General features: G+C 34.3%; 1 protein-coding gene across 2 annotated transcripts in view; it reads right to left on the bottom strand.

Annotated features, from left to right (window-relative positions):
- The window catches only part of LOC121424775 (Kv channel-interacting protein 4-like), a 58,655-nt gene that overhangs the window by 3,145 nt on the left and 35,420 nt on the right, over nucleotides 1-20,090 (bottom strand). Inside the window, exons 3-7 of one of the 2 annotated variants that reach the window (XM_041620549.1) lie at nucleotides 17,947-18,016; nucleotides 10,793-10,863; nucleotides 7,393-7,500; nucleotides 2,465-2,569; nucleotides 1,811-1,873 (exon numbers count right to left, since the gene is read on the bottom strand). In XM_041620549.1, the coding sequence (XP_041476483.1) occupies nucleotides 1,811-1,873; nucleotides 2,465-2,569; nucleotides 7,393-7,500; nucleotides 10,793-10,863; nucleotides 17,947-18,016 (417 nt within the window). Of the gene's footprint in view, nucleotides 1-1,810; nucleotides 1,874-2,464; nucleotides 2,570-7,392; nucleotides 7,501-10,792; nucleotides 10,864-10,939; nucleotides 11,011-17,946; nucleotides 18,017-20,090 lie in introns of both variants that reach the window. The other variant, XM_041620548.1, reaches the window with a different exon arrangement.

Raw genomic sequence — 20,090 nt, 5'->3', positions numbered from 1 at the left:
TTTTTTCTTTCTTTCTTTCCTTCTTTCTTTCTCTCTCTCTCTTCCTTCCTTCCTTTCTTTCCTTCTTTCTCTCTGTCTGGCTGTCTAATTCTTTTCTTTCTAGACTTATTTTCTTCATCCACCCCCTTTCTACACATGGGCAGTTTACCGGAGAACCACGTATGGTGCAATAATACGTTTGCGATTAAAAAAATAGTTACAGGCATAGTTTGTATTTAAATTATGAATAAGACTTTGGGGTAAAAAAAATAATGATTTCATATTTTTGTGCATATCAGCAGCATGATTATTATACTTTGTATGTTGGTATGCCATTCTATTTTTCGAACGTTAAGACTGTATCATTGCGCGAGTGAACCCATTTTCTTGCTGGACGGACAGAAACTATGCATGCATCGCGGTCCTTGCATGCTAAGCATACCGTAATTTTTATTCGCTTACTTTCCTTATTTCAAGGTCGATTTTCTTCGTTCGAAATTGAAAATGGACTAGTATTGGATGTCTGAATGTAATATGCCTTTGAAAACGTGATTAATATCGAATACAATAATTTCATTCCGAAGATCCTTCTACAGGCAGACAAGTCTTACGTAATAGCACAGCGTTGTTTATCATTTCGTCCTTGGCTCAACGCTCATTTAGCTGGCCCGTGGTGGTGAAATCGAGACAAGGGGATTACCTGGCCAAGATGGGTTTATCGGGGGTTGGAAAAGTTGTTTGAGATATTCCAAACGCAAATCGGGGTATGAAACCGCAGTTTGCAGTCCGAAGTGAGGTCGAGAATCAAACGGGAAATTTTCGTAATGCTATGGTCCTATATCCCGATAACAAAATCCTAAATGGAGGAACCAAGATATTTTATTCCCAAGCGCTATCAACCCTGAATTACGTAACATTTCTCCTCCGCAGGCGCAAGCCCGAGTGTTGGACCATAAACAACAGCTGTGATATTACGTCAGAGCAGCTCTGCCTGTAGTAGGCCTTTCAGAATCATTTTGAACTTCAATGTAATTCTGTTTTCAGTTTTGAATGAAGAAATCTGGCCCCGATATAAGGAAACTATCAAAGAGAAATAAAAATGAATGCATGCAATTGCTCGAATCGGCGCACTGCACATGTAATTGCGGTTTATTTTTTTTGAATCCATCGAGGTCAATAAATACATGTTTAGATACTTAAATAACTGGCCTGGGGTGATTAAGGTATTCCATGGTTTGCAACAGGGGTTTGCCTTCTCCAATAATGGTTTTGCCTCATGTGCTTTACTGATTGAGTTATCGCGTCATTCATGTTAAACTATAATATGCCCTTTTTACACAGGATTTTCTTAACCCCGGACTATCGCTAACCCCGTACTATCCTTAACCCCGTACTATTTTTTTTCCTTTTCACACATGCCAAATTGTTATTGCTAACCCCGGATAAGGAATGCTTGCTTTTTACACACGAAACTCGCTAACCCCGGACTAGTGGTTTTTGTCGATCATTCGTAGTACAAGTGCTTCACTCGCAATTTCCTTAACCCCGTACTATTTAAGCTTAGCCCACTTTCGTTTTACACATGCGATCTTAACCCCGTACTATTGCTCTTAGCACCGCAATTGGTGGGATAACCCTGCTTTTTTGCAGGGCCAAATAATCCCGTACTATAGGTGGGGTTAGCCCACTTTGCAAAAACGCTGTGTAAAACGAAAGTGGGCTAAGCTTAACCCCGTACTATAGGTGGGGCTAAATTGCCATTTAGCCCCACCAATAGTACGGGGTTAAGGAAATTTTAGCCTGTCTAAAAAGGGTAATAGTGAATACTCACTCTTTTACATGAATCAATGAACTCATCCATTGAAACTACACCATCTCTGTTCATATCCATTTTCTGTAGAAAAAAATAGTATCCAGAACATAGGATTCAAAACTATTCAAATTACTTTGCTTCTTTCTTAAGACAAAATTAAAGATAACATTGTCATCAACACCATTTATTGATGTATTTATTTATATCAAAGTCTTTTTGTAAGCTTACCATTAAAAAAATCAGTGATAGAAATAATTCAATACTAATGCTATATTATTTGAAGAATAAATAGTAATGATATGATACATGGTGATTACTTTTATCATATTATGTAACAAAGTACCAATATATATTGCACTCGATTAGAGAAAAAAAACCTCTTTGCCGCAGAAGAAGCTACTTCCCTTCATGAAAAATTCTTGGTATCTTGTCCAAGGGAGGTAGCAATGTAGTTTGATGGAAAATGGGGATTTGGAGCGGCCTACAAGAATGACATAAAAATGAGATTACCTTTTTCCTTAAATGAATATTATTAACTTATCAGGGGTATATAGTATATCTCAGTTTCCCTTTTTCGCTACTCTTCTTTATACACTCTTTTTCTTTTTTTGGGGGCGGGGGGTAACCCCTGTCATGGTGCCCCTGACCTCATTAAGTAGAAGATGAACTAACCTGGAAGACTCTTTCGACGTGTTCTACCGGTGAGATATCTTCTACCGTTGGCTCGGAGTATTTACCCATCATATCGTAGATAGCTTGTACTATATTTAACATTTCCTGCAAAAGAAGGAAACAAAAATCTCTGATAACTAACAAAGAAATGACTCCTTCACATTTTTCACATTATTTGTATGCATAGAAATAATGGGAGAATAATCTAAAGGCCAAAAATGCTAGGTTATCTCCAGTAGCTGACCGGAAGCACATATTAATAATATATGTAATAGAATATACTGAGAATGTCATCTCTAAATTATTTAACTCTTATTTGTTTTTAACAAGTAGTTTGTTATTGATTTCTAGGCAGAACAGTCAGTTATATCCACCAGCTAAACTATTAAAAAAGAGGCAATGCAGGCAAAGTTGCTTTGAGAAACCAAAAAAAAGTCTAAGCAAATTGCTGGTGAATCACACCAACTTTTTAAAAGTGAATGCTGCCCTCTTCTGTCTGAACTCATCCAATGATTTTCTAAGGGGGGGGGGCAAATCCATATGGGGGTGTTTAAATGATGTTTACTCTGCTTTCTCTGCCACATATCTTCACTTTCATCACCTTAACTATCACAACAGTCTGAATTATTCTAGAGCTCTTTTCAAAAAATGCATTCCTTCATGTTAGTCTCTGTGGCTGTAACATTTTCTACTACTTGGCAAACCCAATAGGACCAATCTCCAAACTGATTTATATGCATTTAGGCCACCGTCTCCAGCAGACCTCTGGCCATGTAAGCTCTATGCTATTTATGTATGTGTTAAAAATCCTCTCAGTCACATTAAACCTGACAAAATGATGAACGGGGGTGTTAGGGTGCTGCAAAGTGGAACATATAAGGACTCCTGGGAAAAGTTAGAGCAAGCAGGTTGTTTGTGTCTGAGATCACACCAATATATTAAAGATGAGGCTAAGAGGTCCTTGAGGTATGGAGTAGACAAAAAAAATACAATAAGGGAATGTAGAAAATAAGGTAGATATTATCAGTGTAAACTATGGGTCATCTAGCCACTTTCTGTTCATCAAAGTATCTGCAAGGATCTTACAGCATCTCTAAGAGCATGTGAGCTAGTAAGACATGATGCCTTGGAAGTGGATTTAAAGAGATCCTGCTTGATACCACTAAGGGAGCCTAAATGAGCTGCGATTGGATGACCCAATTTGATAGGACGCCCCCTGCTGACAAACGATTATCTTTGATAGGTAGACCTGGCTGTCCTAGGAGTTAGATGGTGACAATGTTCAAAGGTAAATGCCACACTACTGGGAAGGTGCATTGCTGAACTGTTAGGGTCACATGCGATTTATTTTCAAACAAGATATCATTAGTTAAGGGTTCGCTTGAAATGTTGTAAAGATAGAAAACAAGAAGGATTTTGCCAAACTATTATAATTTGAACTACAAAGTATATGGTACATATTCTCTCCTTAGTAGTCTTTGCTTATGAAGCAGCTAAAACCTTTCCTGCCGATTTAATTTTTAGGGAAGAAATGTTCCTCTTTTTAAGAAATATTTGTTTGGATTCTGTTTTGGCTGTTAAAATTGATGCTGATAATTGACGTGTTTATGTTGTTTTTTCCAGTTAAATGGTAAGAGTGAGATAAAACTGATCATGAGTAACAGTAGAAATGAAATTTGATGACCCTTGTTTGCAGCAATTTCTAGAGGGATGAATCACTGGTTGTAAGATTGCGATGGTCCTTATAGAAATTGAAGAATTTCAAAGTCAACCATTGCAACAGAATCCTTTGTGAAATTCTGCAAATTATTCATAAGGATCAGAGCGATAAATAAGAGATTCGTAATATGACCCAGTGTTTATTTTTATTTTCAAAGGGACATTAGACAACCTTTTTTCTTTTCATTTTATAGGAACAAAAACCAGAGAACTGGTTTCATCAACTTTCAATCACAAACATGAAACGGTAGGAGTAATTGGGTTCAGCCACATTTGGAAAGTAATATAAGATCCTGAACCAATACATCTCTAGCCAATGACTTGATTTATGATGTAAGACGATACTGTTTAAAATACAAATGTGTTAAATTCGGTGGCATAAAAAAATCCCAGCAGAGATATGAAGTATAAAGGAAAATGTAAGGCTTCATAACAAGAGATAAGAGAGAAGTGTGAAAAAAGAAGAAGATTAATACTACTCTGGATAAGATGGGGGGGGGGGGGGGGGGGCAATGCAACTCTGTTTATATTTGAATGATTATTTGGGATCATTCTATTCTTTCATCCTTCAGAAATCTTAATAGCAACACCCTCTGCCTATTTGGAAAACAGATCTAAAACTTGGGCACTTGAATATACTCCATAGAAATTAATTTCAATGGAAATATATCACTTAACCAAATGTTTAATAGACAAATTGTAATAAATCTTGTTTTCCTTCTGGATGGTATTAAGATATGATCAACAGAAGGAACAGTGTCAAATAAACTTGAAGAGACATTCACTATGATTATGTTGGTATTTCTATATACAGTTAGGTTAGCATGAGAACGCTTTCCCTTGAAGCATTTTTTCTTCAGACCAGTGCAAAGAAGGCATTATTTAAAACTTCAATTTCCAAGTCTCGGTTCCCAAGAGGCCTGTAGCCCCCCCTCTCTTCTCAGACATGTCAAAAAGAAAATCAATTCCATTTCCTTCTTTCTGTTCATGCATTTCACACTTAAGTCTGAAATGTATAGGAATTCCTGAAACCTATGAAAACAAAATCTTCTCTACCTTATTTATAGAGAGTATTAAAAAAAACTGCTTTGTACGTTAATACTTAATATTTCACGACCAATTATGACACTTATTTTGATGTGAATGACATCATTATCCCTAAACCATGATATAAATAAAAGTGATTGAAAGAGTAATGTAATAAAAATAGCCTCAGCTGGGAACTGAATGCAACATGGATGTCTTTTTAATTCTTGATGTCATTAAGAGCAATCATTATCCCATTAGTTCTCTTCTCTGATTTTATCATTACAATCCTATCCCATGACACCTGTCGTTTGGACTTGCTTAGTGATAGCTTGTTGATAGAGGACCATGTTCATATCATTTGAACCACAAATGCACAGCTGGTTTTTTACCCTATTTTATGAGAAATTTTGTTCAATTTATTGACCTTTGGTCCCAAATAAGGAGAATGAAGCTTGCTGGCAACATGGAGGTTAAAAATGGAAGGAGTGCTATCTCACTCGTTTCATTTAAAGCCACACAGCAAAAACTGTGGTGTTAACCAGTGTACATAGAGGACCACACCAGTTATTTTACGCCGGTGTTAAATTAGTGGTGTTAGTTTTACACCTATAGGTGTTATTACAACACCTATGGTTGTTACATTTACACATTTTGGTGTTACGTTCAATCTCTAGGGTGTTATTTTAACACCTCAGGGTGTGGTCCTCTATTAACACCAATTGGTGTCAGTTTTAACACCACAGTTTTTACAGTGCACATTTGATGCCACAGTGGAAATATGTAAAATATTGATGTGAAACTTGTCAAATTTAGAAGTTTTTTCACATTTTGAAACTGTTATACAATATTTTGCCCAATTTCAGAACATAAGGATAAGGCTTTGAGAGATATTTTGTCATGTGGGTAATATGATGAAATAAAATTGGAAATATTTGCAATTACCTATTTTTAACACAGGTTGCCACTAAAGGTTACAGTGCACCTGAGTATTCTTTTCTTCCCTTTAGAAATCGGAAGCTACATGAATCAATTTGCATTCTGTTGTCACTCCATCCTTTTTACCTCCATGCTGGAAACAACAGAGTGTTGCAGTGTATGTTCAGACTGCTAAAATGTCCAAGTCCACTGCGTAAACATACTGTACACGCTTATACTGTGGAAGTTTCTACAGTGTGATATTATCTTCACAGTGGTATTTTAGCATTATAAAACTGAATCACATGCATCTTCATATAATTTGTACATACACACTGTGACCCCACTAATATTTCCAGCAGGGAAGCGCGATCATCAAATACCAAACAGTATACATAATCTTAATGTTTTAATACTTTCTTGCTTGCTTAATTGCAGGTAAGAAAAAAAATTGTATATATGAGACATGAAAAGAGCAAATTAGGAAGCAAGCTACTAAACACCCTATCAGCTAGGTACAATTCATCCAAGAAAAGAGGTGACCTTTTCACAGTGTATCGTTTATCACTTCAAACCTTCGAACCTACTCATCATTTATTGTACATGATAATCAATAAATGGGAGCTAATTTAGGATAAGGCGTTTTAAAACATACCTCATTTACCTGAATTTTAGAGCAGATTGGAAATTCAATTTAGAATTTGTTCGAGATCGTAGTTTGGGTAATCTGATTTAATCTTGTAATTAAATGTATAAATTGAGAGCTAGATGGACCTCGTTTCCAGGTGAATCTTTTTGATAGAGTGTCTTCATAAAATGCAATTTAGATGTAATTACCGATACTCTTAACAGGAAAAAACAAATTACCTTTCTTGATGCTTTTATCTATCTAATCATGAAAAACACTATTCCCAGGTAGATGTTTGTTTTCAATCTTTTTCTGTACTTTTTCATGATGTACAATAAATTTAACAGACCATAAAACCAGGTCCTCAATAAATACACTGTAAGTCCAGTTTCATGATTGAATTTTGATGATACTAACCAAACACAAAATTTAATTTAATCTTTATTTTAAATTTGTTTATATGGTTGTGTTGCAAAGCCACTTCCTGGCTTGTCATGAATTTTTCAAAAATAGTTACGATAACAATGGACTTTCTTTTCAGACAATCATGCATTGTCCTCATCATATGATCTTATTTAGACAATACTTGTCATATCCATCAAAGCCTGTCCTTATAGAACATTCAGTATGTACTTACCTCTCTGGTTATGTAGCCATCCCTATTGATATCATAGAGATTAAAGGCCCAGTTTAACTTTTCTTGTAATGATCCTCTTGCTAGTATTGACAAGCCTTGTACAAACTCCTGCACGGGGGATAAAGATTAGTCAAAGATAGAAACGCAAAGATGCTTGAAAAGGTTGATTAAATAAAGACATTCAAAGTAAAGCAATTATAATTAAAGATTTCGAATGAACGAAATGCCTCGAGCGCATAAAGGCCTTTAAATTGTAATTAAGGGATAATATCATAAGGAGACGGTTTGAGCACTTTTAATGATATTGTCTGTTGAGAGCCAGAAACTCATCGAAGGCTGTCTCTGTTAATAGTAATTATTGTAATGACCCATATCCTCTGATTGGTCAAGTCTGCAAGAATAAAATTGATCATGACTTCTGGCATATTGTTGACCAGTCTTATAGTTCTTGATTTCACATTAAATGCAGGGAGGGAAATGATATAAATAATAAACAATTGATTCTTTAACCTGGCGAATTCTTTCACTAAATTTGGCCCAAAATGCCTAAATACATTTGTTTTGTAATATCAGAAATGAGCAGTTACTATAACTAACCCTTATTGCAATATCACATGATACTTACTTACCTGCTAGGCTTTAAAATTGTAATTGCGTATGTGTTTCTTGGGAAATAATGTCAATGATTTACCTGATTTAGATTCAATTCCATGATGTCCAAATTTTAACTCTGTATATTATTAAGCTAGATTATCTCCTTAAATTTGTTTGAGGAGTAAGGTTGTGTCTGATTTATTCACTGTTTGTGCTAGTTTAATTGCAGAATATACACCAGTACAAGTACTTTGAATTTTTATGAATAAAAGGTATGACTTAAAATAAAGTTTTTGCAAAGGTGTCTTTCCTCATTCTTGTTCTTAATAGCTCCCTTAATAACTGATATTAGATTATATCTTAATACTGGTAGTAAATTCATTGCTGGATATTATTACAAAAATTTGTTACCAATGCATACAACAAATTTAGTTTACACAAAATCTTGCAATTAATTATGGAAATGTTACAAGCAAAAGCAATACACCACTCCAAATCTTGTCAGGAAATCTATACTTTTATCATAATGAAATGAAACATTGCCCTTAGATTTAATTTATCTGATAAGCAATTAATTTGTATCACCTGCACAATTATAGGCCTAAGTTCATGTAAAATTAAAAAATAGAAAGAAAAGCTTTCCCATCTTTAATTCTTTGCCCTGTTTGCATCTTATCAATCAAATAGAGTTAGACGGAAGTATTTGATTCATAGTGTCTGTAGAAACGCTACAAAGGCCTTGGTGCCTCCCATTTCCATCTGAATTTCAAGTACTAGAGTTATCCGTCATTGTTAAAAAACATGCACAAACACACACAATCTCTTCTAACATGTTTGTCAGTGTTATTGCATGTAAGCTCCTCTATCTAGTTTTTACATCGAAGGAATACAACAGGAGAGGGCGGTGTCTGCCTGCTGAGATTTCTTTGAGTGAAAAGGGGTTGAACAAACATCATGCAAGCGGACGGACGAGGGATCCTTTCCTATTTCTAAAGATCAAATATAGACAGAAATGAGTTCTTTTCAGATGATTGATGCATTCTAGGGATGTTGTTGTCAATGATGATGAAATGTGACCCATTTTGGATCGGGAGTTCACTATCCCTGTTTAATATTTGTTAGCCAGGAACAAACAATGTATTTCTATACTGATGATTGAATTCATGTCATTTATCAATGAAACTTCCCTTCTTATGCAATTTTCTGAAAAGAAGAAATTCAAGGACAAGTGTTTCTAAGAAATGATAGCTTGGAGAGTGGATAAAGGGATGGGGGAGGGAGGGAATGGACTAACTTATTTATTAAAAAATTAACGAAAGCAACTGCATGGGGTATTTCTCTGATAATTTGAATCGACATCAAATCTACTCTATCTTCCAAGTTCTCATCAGACAATATCACATTTCTATTTCTAGAAGATGGGCTACAAGAATTGGAGTGGCTTAGCAGCATGTCAATACTCGAGAGTGAGGCTTTCTTTTCATTTGAGAAAACTTAGCAGACACCACTATCTAATATTCATTTATATGACGGAATATACACGATTTAAAGAAGCACTGTAAGTAGCATACATCAAGAAATAAGTTGACATGATATGATGACGGCAGAAAAACTTTTTTATCAAAACTTTGTTCATACACATAGTGATAAACCACCTCAAAATAATACAGAAGACACAAACAAATTAAGATCAGAATACTGCACTTTGCATAACAAACTCTCAATGAAGCAGGCAAGTAAATATGATTGAAGAAAATCTCTAAGCACAATTAGATTTTTCACCCAAGTTTATATTTCTGGTAGGTTGCATTTAATTCTCATTCCATTTCATTTCATATTTGATGAAAGATGGTTTACCAGTATTGCATGAACAAGGCCAAACAATATGAGTTAATGCAAGAATCAAGACGGAGAGTTTAAAAGAGAATAGGCAAGCAGAAAGGAGAGTGCATGGGACTAAGGATAGGAAGAGATAGAGAAAGCATAGAAAGTCTTGTACAGAACGGACCGAGTATGCTATTTTTTAGGACCTATTAAATTGTGGGACTAAAGACTGAAATCATTGGAAGACTTTCTATCTCAAGATCTAAGCCAATTTCTTCTAGAAAATATTTGGACTAGTTAAATTTTTGTAAGAAAAATAAACATTTACAATTAAAGCATTTTTGTAAAACTCTGGACAGAAATCTAATTTTGCTATGGATCTTAATCAACAAAGGACTGCATTACGAATTGACAAATTAAAATATTTGAAAGAGTAGAGATAAGTGAAAATTTCATTTTTAATGCATTATTTCGAAGATGGACATGAACTGAAATGTATGAAATGGTTGAAAATCCTAACCCCTGACATCTTAATTAAAATTAATTAAAAGTTGAAGTTTTAACTACCAGCTTAGTTCATGGGAAGCTTTCACGAATACTTGGAAATTTATTTTAGCTTTATTATCGCAATTGAGTCTTTCAAGGCAGTTATCGCTGTCAATGATTGAGACCACTTTTATAACCCTGAACTAGCATGTCATGAATATGCTATCTCCCTTTTGTATACATTCTCAACTGTCTATCATTGATAAAAATAATCAAAAATGAGTGAGTATATATTGTTTTATACATATATCTTTTTAGTTTATTCAAGCTAGGAACCACTGCAATACTCACAAGTCATTAATCTTTTAGAAGTACATAAAGCTGAACATGAGAATTTTAAAATCTAGTGTTCGTTTTTAGAGTTATGTAAAGGAGGGAATTCCATGCCGTGGTAGGGAAAGCGAGGGGTTTGGCGCACAAACTTTCTGGAACTTACCTCAAAGGAAAGCTCACCGTTACGATCGAGATCGAAGGATTTGAAGACATAATGGGCATAGTGGTCCGATCCTGAGTTATGTGTAACGGTGTGGGAGAGAGAAAGGGAAAGGGAGATCAAATTGGGAAGATAACTCAATAAACTTACCTCAAAGGTTAATGAACCATTATGGTCCGTATCAAAGGAATTGAAGACATAATGGGCATAGTGGCTCGAATCTAGGAAAGACAAAAAGGCATAATAAACAGACTTTGTTATCTCATTTTAGGAAGAAAACTGCTCGTATGACATCTACTTGATCACCCCATCCCCAGGTAATTACCAGCTGAAACCTGGCCAATTACAACATTTCCGACATATTCATCAACATTATCAGCATCACTTTGGAGAGTCAGGTGATCATCCTACAGGGGTAGATGAGTGGATGTTCTGGTAGCTATTTCCCATGAGAAGTATGCAGTTTCTGTATCAAACCTGAAAGAAATGAAGAAAATTTGGTAGTTAATAATGTGACATCTGAAGCAGGCAAAAACTGTTTTTTTTTCTGGTGCTACCTTTCACAACCCACTGTCTAAATCTGCAACAATGGATAAGGTATAACAATGAGATGAATGGGGACTTCCAGAGCTCCTTTTTTTATTTTTTAGTTTCCAATGCTCTTTTGATCATTTTGGGGGCTAAATCGCCCCCAGCCCCCTGAACATTTTTTCCCTTGATCTGGAGAGTGGTCAACCTAGCCAGGCTAGGTTCAATACCATTTCAAGGAAAATATTGTCTATGCACAATTTTTAGCCCCTCTAATGTATTCTGTCTTATCCGGCTAGATTCACCAATGAAGAAAAATTTTTAAGAATCTTTCAGACACAAATGTCTGAAAAATAATACAGGGCCAGTGAAATTTAACATGTTTTACTTTACAACGAGCAAACATGTACAATGTTCGCCTATTATTTGATATGTTTAGAGTGCAGTTGTATCACCTCACATATGTTCTTTTTTTCATTTTGTATAAAAATGAAAGGATTTTTTTGCAAATTGTCTCATCAATTCAGCAAAATAAAAACCTTCATTTTTGTAATTTCTGTGTGAAACAAAAAAAAAGGCATGTAACCATCATTAATGACACAACTGGCCAATAATCATCAATCTTCCGAAGAGTAACCTCTGGTATGGAGATGAGGAATGAGGAGATTCTGGAATACCCCGGCGCTTTTGAAGTTGGCTTTCTTAATCACTGGTCCATTACAGTATTCATCATCATGACTTTCTCTGACAACATTAATGCGACAAGGACTATGTAATTAGCATCAGCTGCTGTTAATTAGGTAGGTTAGAAACAGTCAAAATGCAGTTGGGAATATGCTTTACAATGTAATATCAACATTTTCTGTTGAAAGCTGTTTTAATAGTAATAACCAGAATGAAACCAGACCACAAATTTATTGATATAAACTGCTTGTGTGTCATTTGAATCTGGTTTTGGTGCCAAGGCAATGATGGAAAGATAGCACTTTGCATAAAATGTATTTCTGCACCAAATATTTTCATGTGCTTTTTTAAAATGAATATTCTCAAATATTTTATTCAGGAGCTACTTCTCACAGCCTACCACAACATCGGATAAGTTTTATCAATGCAAGAATGATCATTTCAGGATTGATCATTTCAAGGGCAAAAGTACCACAAGCCCCATGTAATTTTTCCCTGATGTTATAACTTTGCTTCAGACCCAGCCTGCTTGTTCGTTTAGCAACATTCATTCATCTCATGTTTGAGGCAATGTTTGTATCAAAATGTCATTCAAGGCAGAGGAGGGGACATGTTGTGATGTTATCTCATCGATTCTTCCTCCCTCCTCCTTCCCCTCCTCTCATCAAAAATACATCAAGGGAAGGATTCCATGGAGATGATGAGGACACAGACACGCAGATCTCATCAATGTTCTCTTCTTCTGAGGAAATGAAATGTGTTCAAATCCATCAAAACAGGGCGTTTATTAGGTGAAAAAGAAACATCCTGATGTCTAATTTGATTTGCAGGTGGGTGGAGGGGGGGGGGGGAGTGATATTAATTCAAGGGGCATCATGTTCATTGTAGATACAGGATTTCTACAGTTATAACATGTATACTGTGTCATTGTAATGATTGTATTCTTATGACATGCTTTTAAAGAAAAAACAATTATTTTTGTTTTAATCACATGATCTTGACTATTTACATTACTTGAAATGAATGAGACCTTTTTTTACTTAGGCCTATGAGTTTGTTAGGTGTAATATTTTGGACTTATGCAGTGCTTGGAGTCATTAAAATCATGCTTTGCAATGTGAATTTATGTGATTGCTTGACCTAAACACTATTGTATAGTTTATTGACATGCAATTTTTTGACCAGGCAAGTTTATCCTCTGCTATATCATGAATATAATTACATTATATCACTTTAAAGGCAAATTTGTTGCAATTTGATTTTTTTAAACAAGTATAAGTGAGCTTGATTACTCATATACCAAATACGCAAGATACAGGGTGTTTATAAAACAGCATAGCATATGGCAATGATATCTTGCAGAAAATTCCATTCTCTTATACTATTGTGCAGAGTGAAATTATACCCCTAGGAGATAGCTCCTATTTTTAATAACATTCAAGACTCCGAGGCTTAAGGCAGTAATGACAATATATAGAATCCATTTTCAAAGGCTTTCTGTAGAATATTGCTACAAATCCCTTTTTTACAACCCTTGATATTTTACTATAATCATTATCATATATAAGAAAGATAAACACCATATGTATGTGGTGATATCTTTAGAATACTGGAATGGCAATACTTGATACACTATCATGAATACCAACATTACAATATAACCATTCCAGGCTGAGAATAATATGATTTAAACAGATAAAGAAAACTCAGACTGACAAAACTTGATCAAAATCGGACTAGGAATAACAAAGTTATGCATGGCATTTTAAAGATGAGCATTAATTATTCCGGTGAAACAGTTCTAGGCATGTCTTCATGTATATTCAATGAAAAAACTTGATGTCAAATCCCCACCTGTTCTCTTGTATTCTATTATATGAAATTAGGTTTATTCAAAATTTTCCTCCAAGAACTGAAAAAAGAAATCGATTGACAACTGATTTAATGCATTAGATATTCATTGCTGCAACTTATTTCATCATAAAGGAGACACATTATTCACACATGTATGAATAAATGAAACAATTATGATTTCATATTAAATATAGGAAAAAGGAAAGTGGAGATGTGACATCATGAACCCATCTAATGAATATTCATGATGACATGTATATAACTATTCTCACAACATTTTGCTCTGTAAAGTTTACTCTATTCAGACATAAATAGATTCAGCCCGGAGTATCCCTTTAAATTGGGAGTCAAAACAATTTGTGACAGTTCAATTTTTAAAGACTTTTTATCTTTCAGGACATTTCAATTTAATTCATTAAAAAACCAATTTAGTGACAATAGCAGGTATAATTAAGCATTTGCACTTTAATTTTACATTGAACAATCTGTCAAAAGTAAATGATAAAAAGCCTCATGCCCATTGCACACAGTACATACAATTTTTTATCAAACAATTTTTTATATTTTCAAAATAATTTCCACAACTTTGTTACAGCTGCTATGCCTTTACTCAAGCAAACAAGTGTGGTGATATTGAATTTGAATAATGGAGATTTAATTAAACCCATTTTACATCTTCCTCTTAAATCAAATCCGCAGAGCTCTTGATTATACAACTAAACTGAGTAACTCTTACTGGATTAAGCTTGGAACACAGCCCTAATTTATCTGGTATGTGCTATGCTTCAGCCCTATCTCATCTGACTTGTCAATCATTAGGATATTACCATGGCAACCAATTTAATCCTATTAATTTTGATCCATTTCTTATTTTATTCCCAGTTGTGCATTCACTCTTATTAGCTCTTATCTTCATGCTGGATGATGGCAGTAACTAAATGGGTAATTCATGGAATCCTTATAAGATACTGTGGCTGTATCATGTTCTTATCTTCAGATGATTATCAATACAAAGGGACATTGAGTATTTTTAGAACTCATTGCCTTGCTTTAAATGAAAAAAAAAGCTCTTCTAGTAACTTTTAAATGGATTTCCATCATGTTCAATTACCTCCCTAATTAAATGATCATATTCAGGATCCATTTTCCCATATTTCTTTAAGACTGATGTTACCCAAGAATCTTTTTAAATATTTTCATCAAAATAGAGTTTCTTTCTCCCTTAATTACTAATTCATGGGAACCTTCATAAAACTTGCAAAAGTAGACATGACTCATAGACAGGCTTTGCACAAATGGATCTACAGTTAGCATATGATATACAGTGGAATATCACCATGCTTATCTTGTTCAGTTATGTTTTCATTCAAAAGTCAATTTAAATACTTTCATTTTATTCTTCAACATTAATTTCAATTAATCATAAAAATACTATTACATTCCACTCTAATAACAAACTAGTTCAAATGACTAGTATTTGTTAGTCAGCTGTATGATAAGCATTAAAAAGGATGAAGCAAAGTGCTATTCACCATAAAAATTTATATAGTGGTGAATGTGAATGGGGTTCTTAAGTTCTATATCTGAATGTCTCCAATTCTCCAACAGAATCATAAAGCTGGAACACTAAGGATGGTATTATATCTTTTCAACCATTCATCTAGCACAGTATCCATGACGATATCATGTTTCCTCATTAACATAATTTCATAATTAGACCACATTAGAACCAATTATAATGAATGTACCATCTGTTCAAATTTGCTTTCATTGTTTTTCATTATCAATGAGCATAGGGTTATTGATATACCTCTGACTCTTTACTGATTGAGGCAAGTGCCGTTTCTCATTATGTATTAAGCAATACAAAAAAATAAAAGAGAAATAGAAATATAACATAAGGATTCTACATCTTTGTCAGATGCCTTGATGATTATTTCTTTTTTAAAATATAGGACTGATTCTAGTTGATAGTATCTCCTACAATTATCATGGCAACAAAGTTATAGATATGCTTTGAGGATCCTGTTAGCTTAACTACCATATATATACTGGTCACGAGTCGTTAACTCTAGGTGATAAAAAAATGGAAATAGGAAGAGGATTGTGAGCTATTGGCTTTTTATTCTAGGAATCCCTGGTGACCCATTTCTGAATCCATACTTTTAGAGCATGGAATTCTGGTATCTTATGAGTTGACGGTCGAGGTATATTTGATCTTCAAGAAATAGGACAGAATTAAACTGGTTGTTATAATCAATGAGATTGAACGGCCTATTTATAAAAGAAAAGAAGAATTGGAATTGATGAAGGGTTAGATTAGTTCTCCTGCATTTCATCTCAATTTTGCATAACGAATCAGGTCACACCGCATTCTTGACAAATTCATGAATTTTGGGGCCCTAAAAATATCACAGCAGAAAAAGAACAAAACGTAGGGAAACTATGAATTCATATTTGCCAAACAAATATGAAATATAGTGAGGGTATCAAAAACAATTCAAAGTAAAACTTATATATCAAATAAAAATGGCTTTACTAAGACGAGTCAATTTTTATCTTATTTGCAGTATCTTTAGTTATACATTATGCCCAGTGGGAGGCATATATCTTGTGATTGGTGTTGAATTGACAGAAAACCCTAAACAAATGATACTCCACAACACGGGAAAGCCAATACAAGTACAGTGATTTATGTCAGGATTTCTTTCTACACACAACCTCAGCAATAAAAACCAATACTTCTAAAGCCTAGCGCGTGGTCACTTTATTGCAATTCAAATCTCAGATACTTGGAGCGGATCCCAGAAAATAAATATGATTTATTAAGGTCCTTCTCATAGAGTATATGTATGGAGGACCTTGGCTTTGCTGGGTACTTGGGACCTAATGAAATTCGATTAGGGCAATTTCATCCCATACATTTTGATTATCATCAATATAAGAGGAGAGCCCTTTCATCCAGCTGCTTCCATTATTCTTGAAATCCTGGAAATATTCTAGAAATATTGTTATAGAATGGAGTGGGGAATCAAGTAGTGTTGTGAAGGAAAGATGTATCAGCGATTTTCAATTTGATTTCAAGTGATGTTTAGTAAATGGTGATATAAAGAAATATGTGAACAGGATTCTTAGTGGTAATATGACGAACTGGCATACTCGTACATTCAGATGAAATGATTCATGGAACATAAACGCATTAGGACCTCGAATGACATCTCTTTAAGCTGTTTGGAAAGTAAAACATGATTTTATACAACTATGAAGTGTCAAAGTGGGGATGCTATTCTCCAAAATGAGGGATACTAATTAATTTATTAGAATAATAAACATGTGATGTTAAGAATGTTGGTTCAGTTGTTTAGGTAAAGGGCCAGTCACATATGTCCATTATATGTACATGTACACATGACAAGCCATTTTTCATTTAATCCTACTCTTGATTATCATGAATTTAAGACTCAAAATGCACTATACATTTTATTAAGAAAGATCAACTAAAACAAGAATTATTAGATTCATTATGTTTTCTTTACTCTGCTATCTCTTCTTAATTCAGTGATCAATTGCTTGTGAATTTGCAGAATTTGAACATGTGAAAGATTTGGATTGTAAATCACCAACTTTTCGCCTCCCAATATATTGCTGAACGAAGAATGGAATATGGTTTCATTTTAGATAAAATGCAACACAATCTTGATGCAAAAAATAGAACCGATAGAACAGGAAACAAGAGGTAAAAACATTTTGGTCATTTCTGGTATTCATGAATTCTTTCTTTCAATCAAATTTGCATTAAAGCAAACAACAAGGTGTGGAAAGTGCAGCACTGTCTTGGAAGAATTATCAATACCCACAGGAAATCATTGACTGAGACATCGAAGCTATGATAAAGGATAACTAGGAAGTGACTTGATGTGGATTCAGAAGGGAAGATGGTCAGAGGGAGATTAAGAAGGGGGAAGAAGGGGGGGGGGGTATGGTGATAGGTAAGGAGAGAGGGTGTTGGGAAAGTAGAAAAGGATAGCTGGGGAGGGGGGGAGTAGTATTTCTGGAAAGATTGGTGATTGAGAAAAGGAGTTCTTTCTTACCTCCTTGAGGGAAAAACTGTGAATAGATGGTCTTGAATGTATCCTCGTTAACCATTCCCGATGGACATTCCTATGAAAAAAACAAAAGGGAGAAAACAAAGAGAAAAGATTTATTATACAAATATAAACAAAATATATAAAGAGTACATGAAGAAATTTAGAAGCAAACATATTGGCATTTATTTTCAACATATTAGGTTATGTTTTTGTATCATACCAATCATTTGTTTTATGATTTAAAAATGAACTAGCATTCTTTACCCCTTTTTCTCTATCGAGAGATACATGAAAACGAAAACACCTATTTGAAAGGTCATTTCAAAAGAAAACAAGGTATGGGTTCTTGTTGAATCTGTTGGAGAACAATACATGAAAGGAGAGAAAAACAAATTGTTCAGAACAGAGAACATTAAACAATGGCAGCACACATATACAAAAAATACAGAATAATCCCACCTTAATGCAAATTGTACATCTTATAATCCCAAAGCAATGGCAAAACATCAAGAAGTAGGCAATTTTTCTCATTCTGAACTCATTATTTATGCATTAGTCTTCACAAAATCTTACTCTGAGGAGTATCAGCCCAGGTTTAGACAGACCCTTGTGAATTCAGATTTGAAAGATTACAACATATACATTGTGCCTACACAAGTGCCCAAATACTATTTAAGGACATTGCCTCTATGCCTACAGCAACAACATGGCATTTGGATAGAATAAGAAAAACAAATGGAAAGACTGCCTTATTTGGGTGTGTGTTCACATTGGTAAATTTATCACTTGGTTTAGCAAGTTATTATTGATTGAATTACATTCAAACATTAACAGATGGACCGTAATAGAACAATAGTTACTATAGTGCAGGGTACAGAATTAATTCTTCCAGATTATTCATTGTTTAACATGGAAGGTTCATTCTAGCTTTTATACATATATTCATATCATTCCTCACCAATCATACAAACTGCTACTTTCATCCAAATATTTGGGTTTGGAAGGCTTTGTTAAAGGCACAATAAATACACACAAATTTGGAGGGCTTTTCTTGGAGATAATTAGATGTAATCAAATATAACACACCTTCTGCTACTGTAAGTGATGTTTCAATGTAGATGGTTTGGAAGGGAACTCATCATAATATGAAATGACTTGTTTCATATCTAATAAAGATAACCTGTGCTTTCTCTTTTTTTCTCCATAGAGTATCCACAAGTAAATGCTTCACTATCCGTTTTCTAACCTCAATGACTAACCCTTCCCTCCCTCCCCCTTTAAAAATGATCCTCTCTATTTTAAAAATTTCTCCTATTCATCTAGAAATCTTTGTCCATTTTCCTTCCTCTCACGAGTCTTTCTATTAGTTCATCTATAGTGGCCATTTCCTACTCAAGCTATGTCTCAAAATCTTCAAGACATCTATTGACCCATTGACACCCAAGTCTGTTTTTATGTCTGTTTGTTTGTCTGTAAATCGCGCAATGTCTGTGTCTCCTGGTACTTGTAATAATTTTCTGAAAATTCTTCTCCCTTACATGACAATTGTGATTTGTTATAAGGAATAATTCATCACACTTCAAGTGTGTTCACACGAGACTCAATAATACAAGGTCAAACATTAAACAAGCAGACATTGCATTTATAGTTGGGGATTAGAAGCATTTGCTCTTGTGTGAACCCCCCCTCCGTTCTCTCATCCAGAGATTTCATCTTTAAAATCAGATGAAGAAGCTTGACATGTGAAAGAGCATTGATGCCCTCTGGCTGCAAGGCAAGCAATAATCCAACGAATCAAAACCTTTTTATCACCTTTAAGAGTTGGCAACATATTCCTTAACTCTGAACATAATAATGAAAAGTATTTCTAAAAGATGATGAATATAGAGCTACCACTAAAATAATGTTCTGAAGTTAAGTATCAGAAATTCACCTTCAGAAGGTATTAACAAAAGATAATACCTTGCTGGGAATACAATCAAAGCAAAGTAAAAACAAAATCTTGAATAATAGTCATCAAAAAACATTTGAATTATTACTTAAATCATTTACAATTACAATATCATGTCAATTATAATTTTCTAGAAAAATTACAAAATATTTTTGAAAAGGCTTGAAAGCATCTGAGTTTCTTACTTGAAATTTAG

The sequence above is a fragment of the Lytechinus variegatus genome, chromosome 12, assembly GCF_018143015.1.
Source record: "Lytechinus variegatus isolate NC3 chromosome 12, Lvar_3.0, whole genome shotgun sequence".
In the NCBI taxonomy this organism is placed as follows: Eukaryota; Metazoa; Echinodermata; class Echinoidea; order Temnopleuroida; family Toxopneustidae; genus Lytechinus; species Lytechinus variegatus.
The sequence above is the reverse complement of the archived record's forward strand: the minus strand, read 5'-3'. Positions and strand labels throughout refer to the sequence as shown.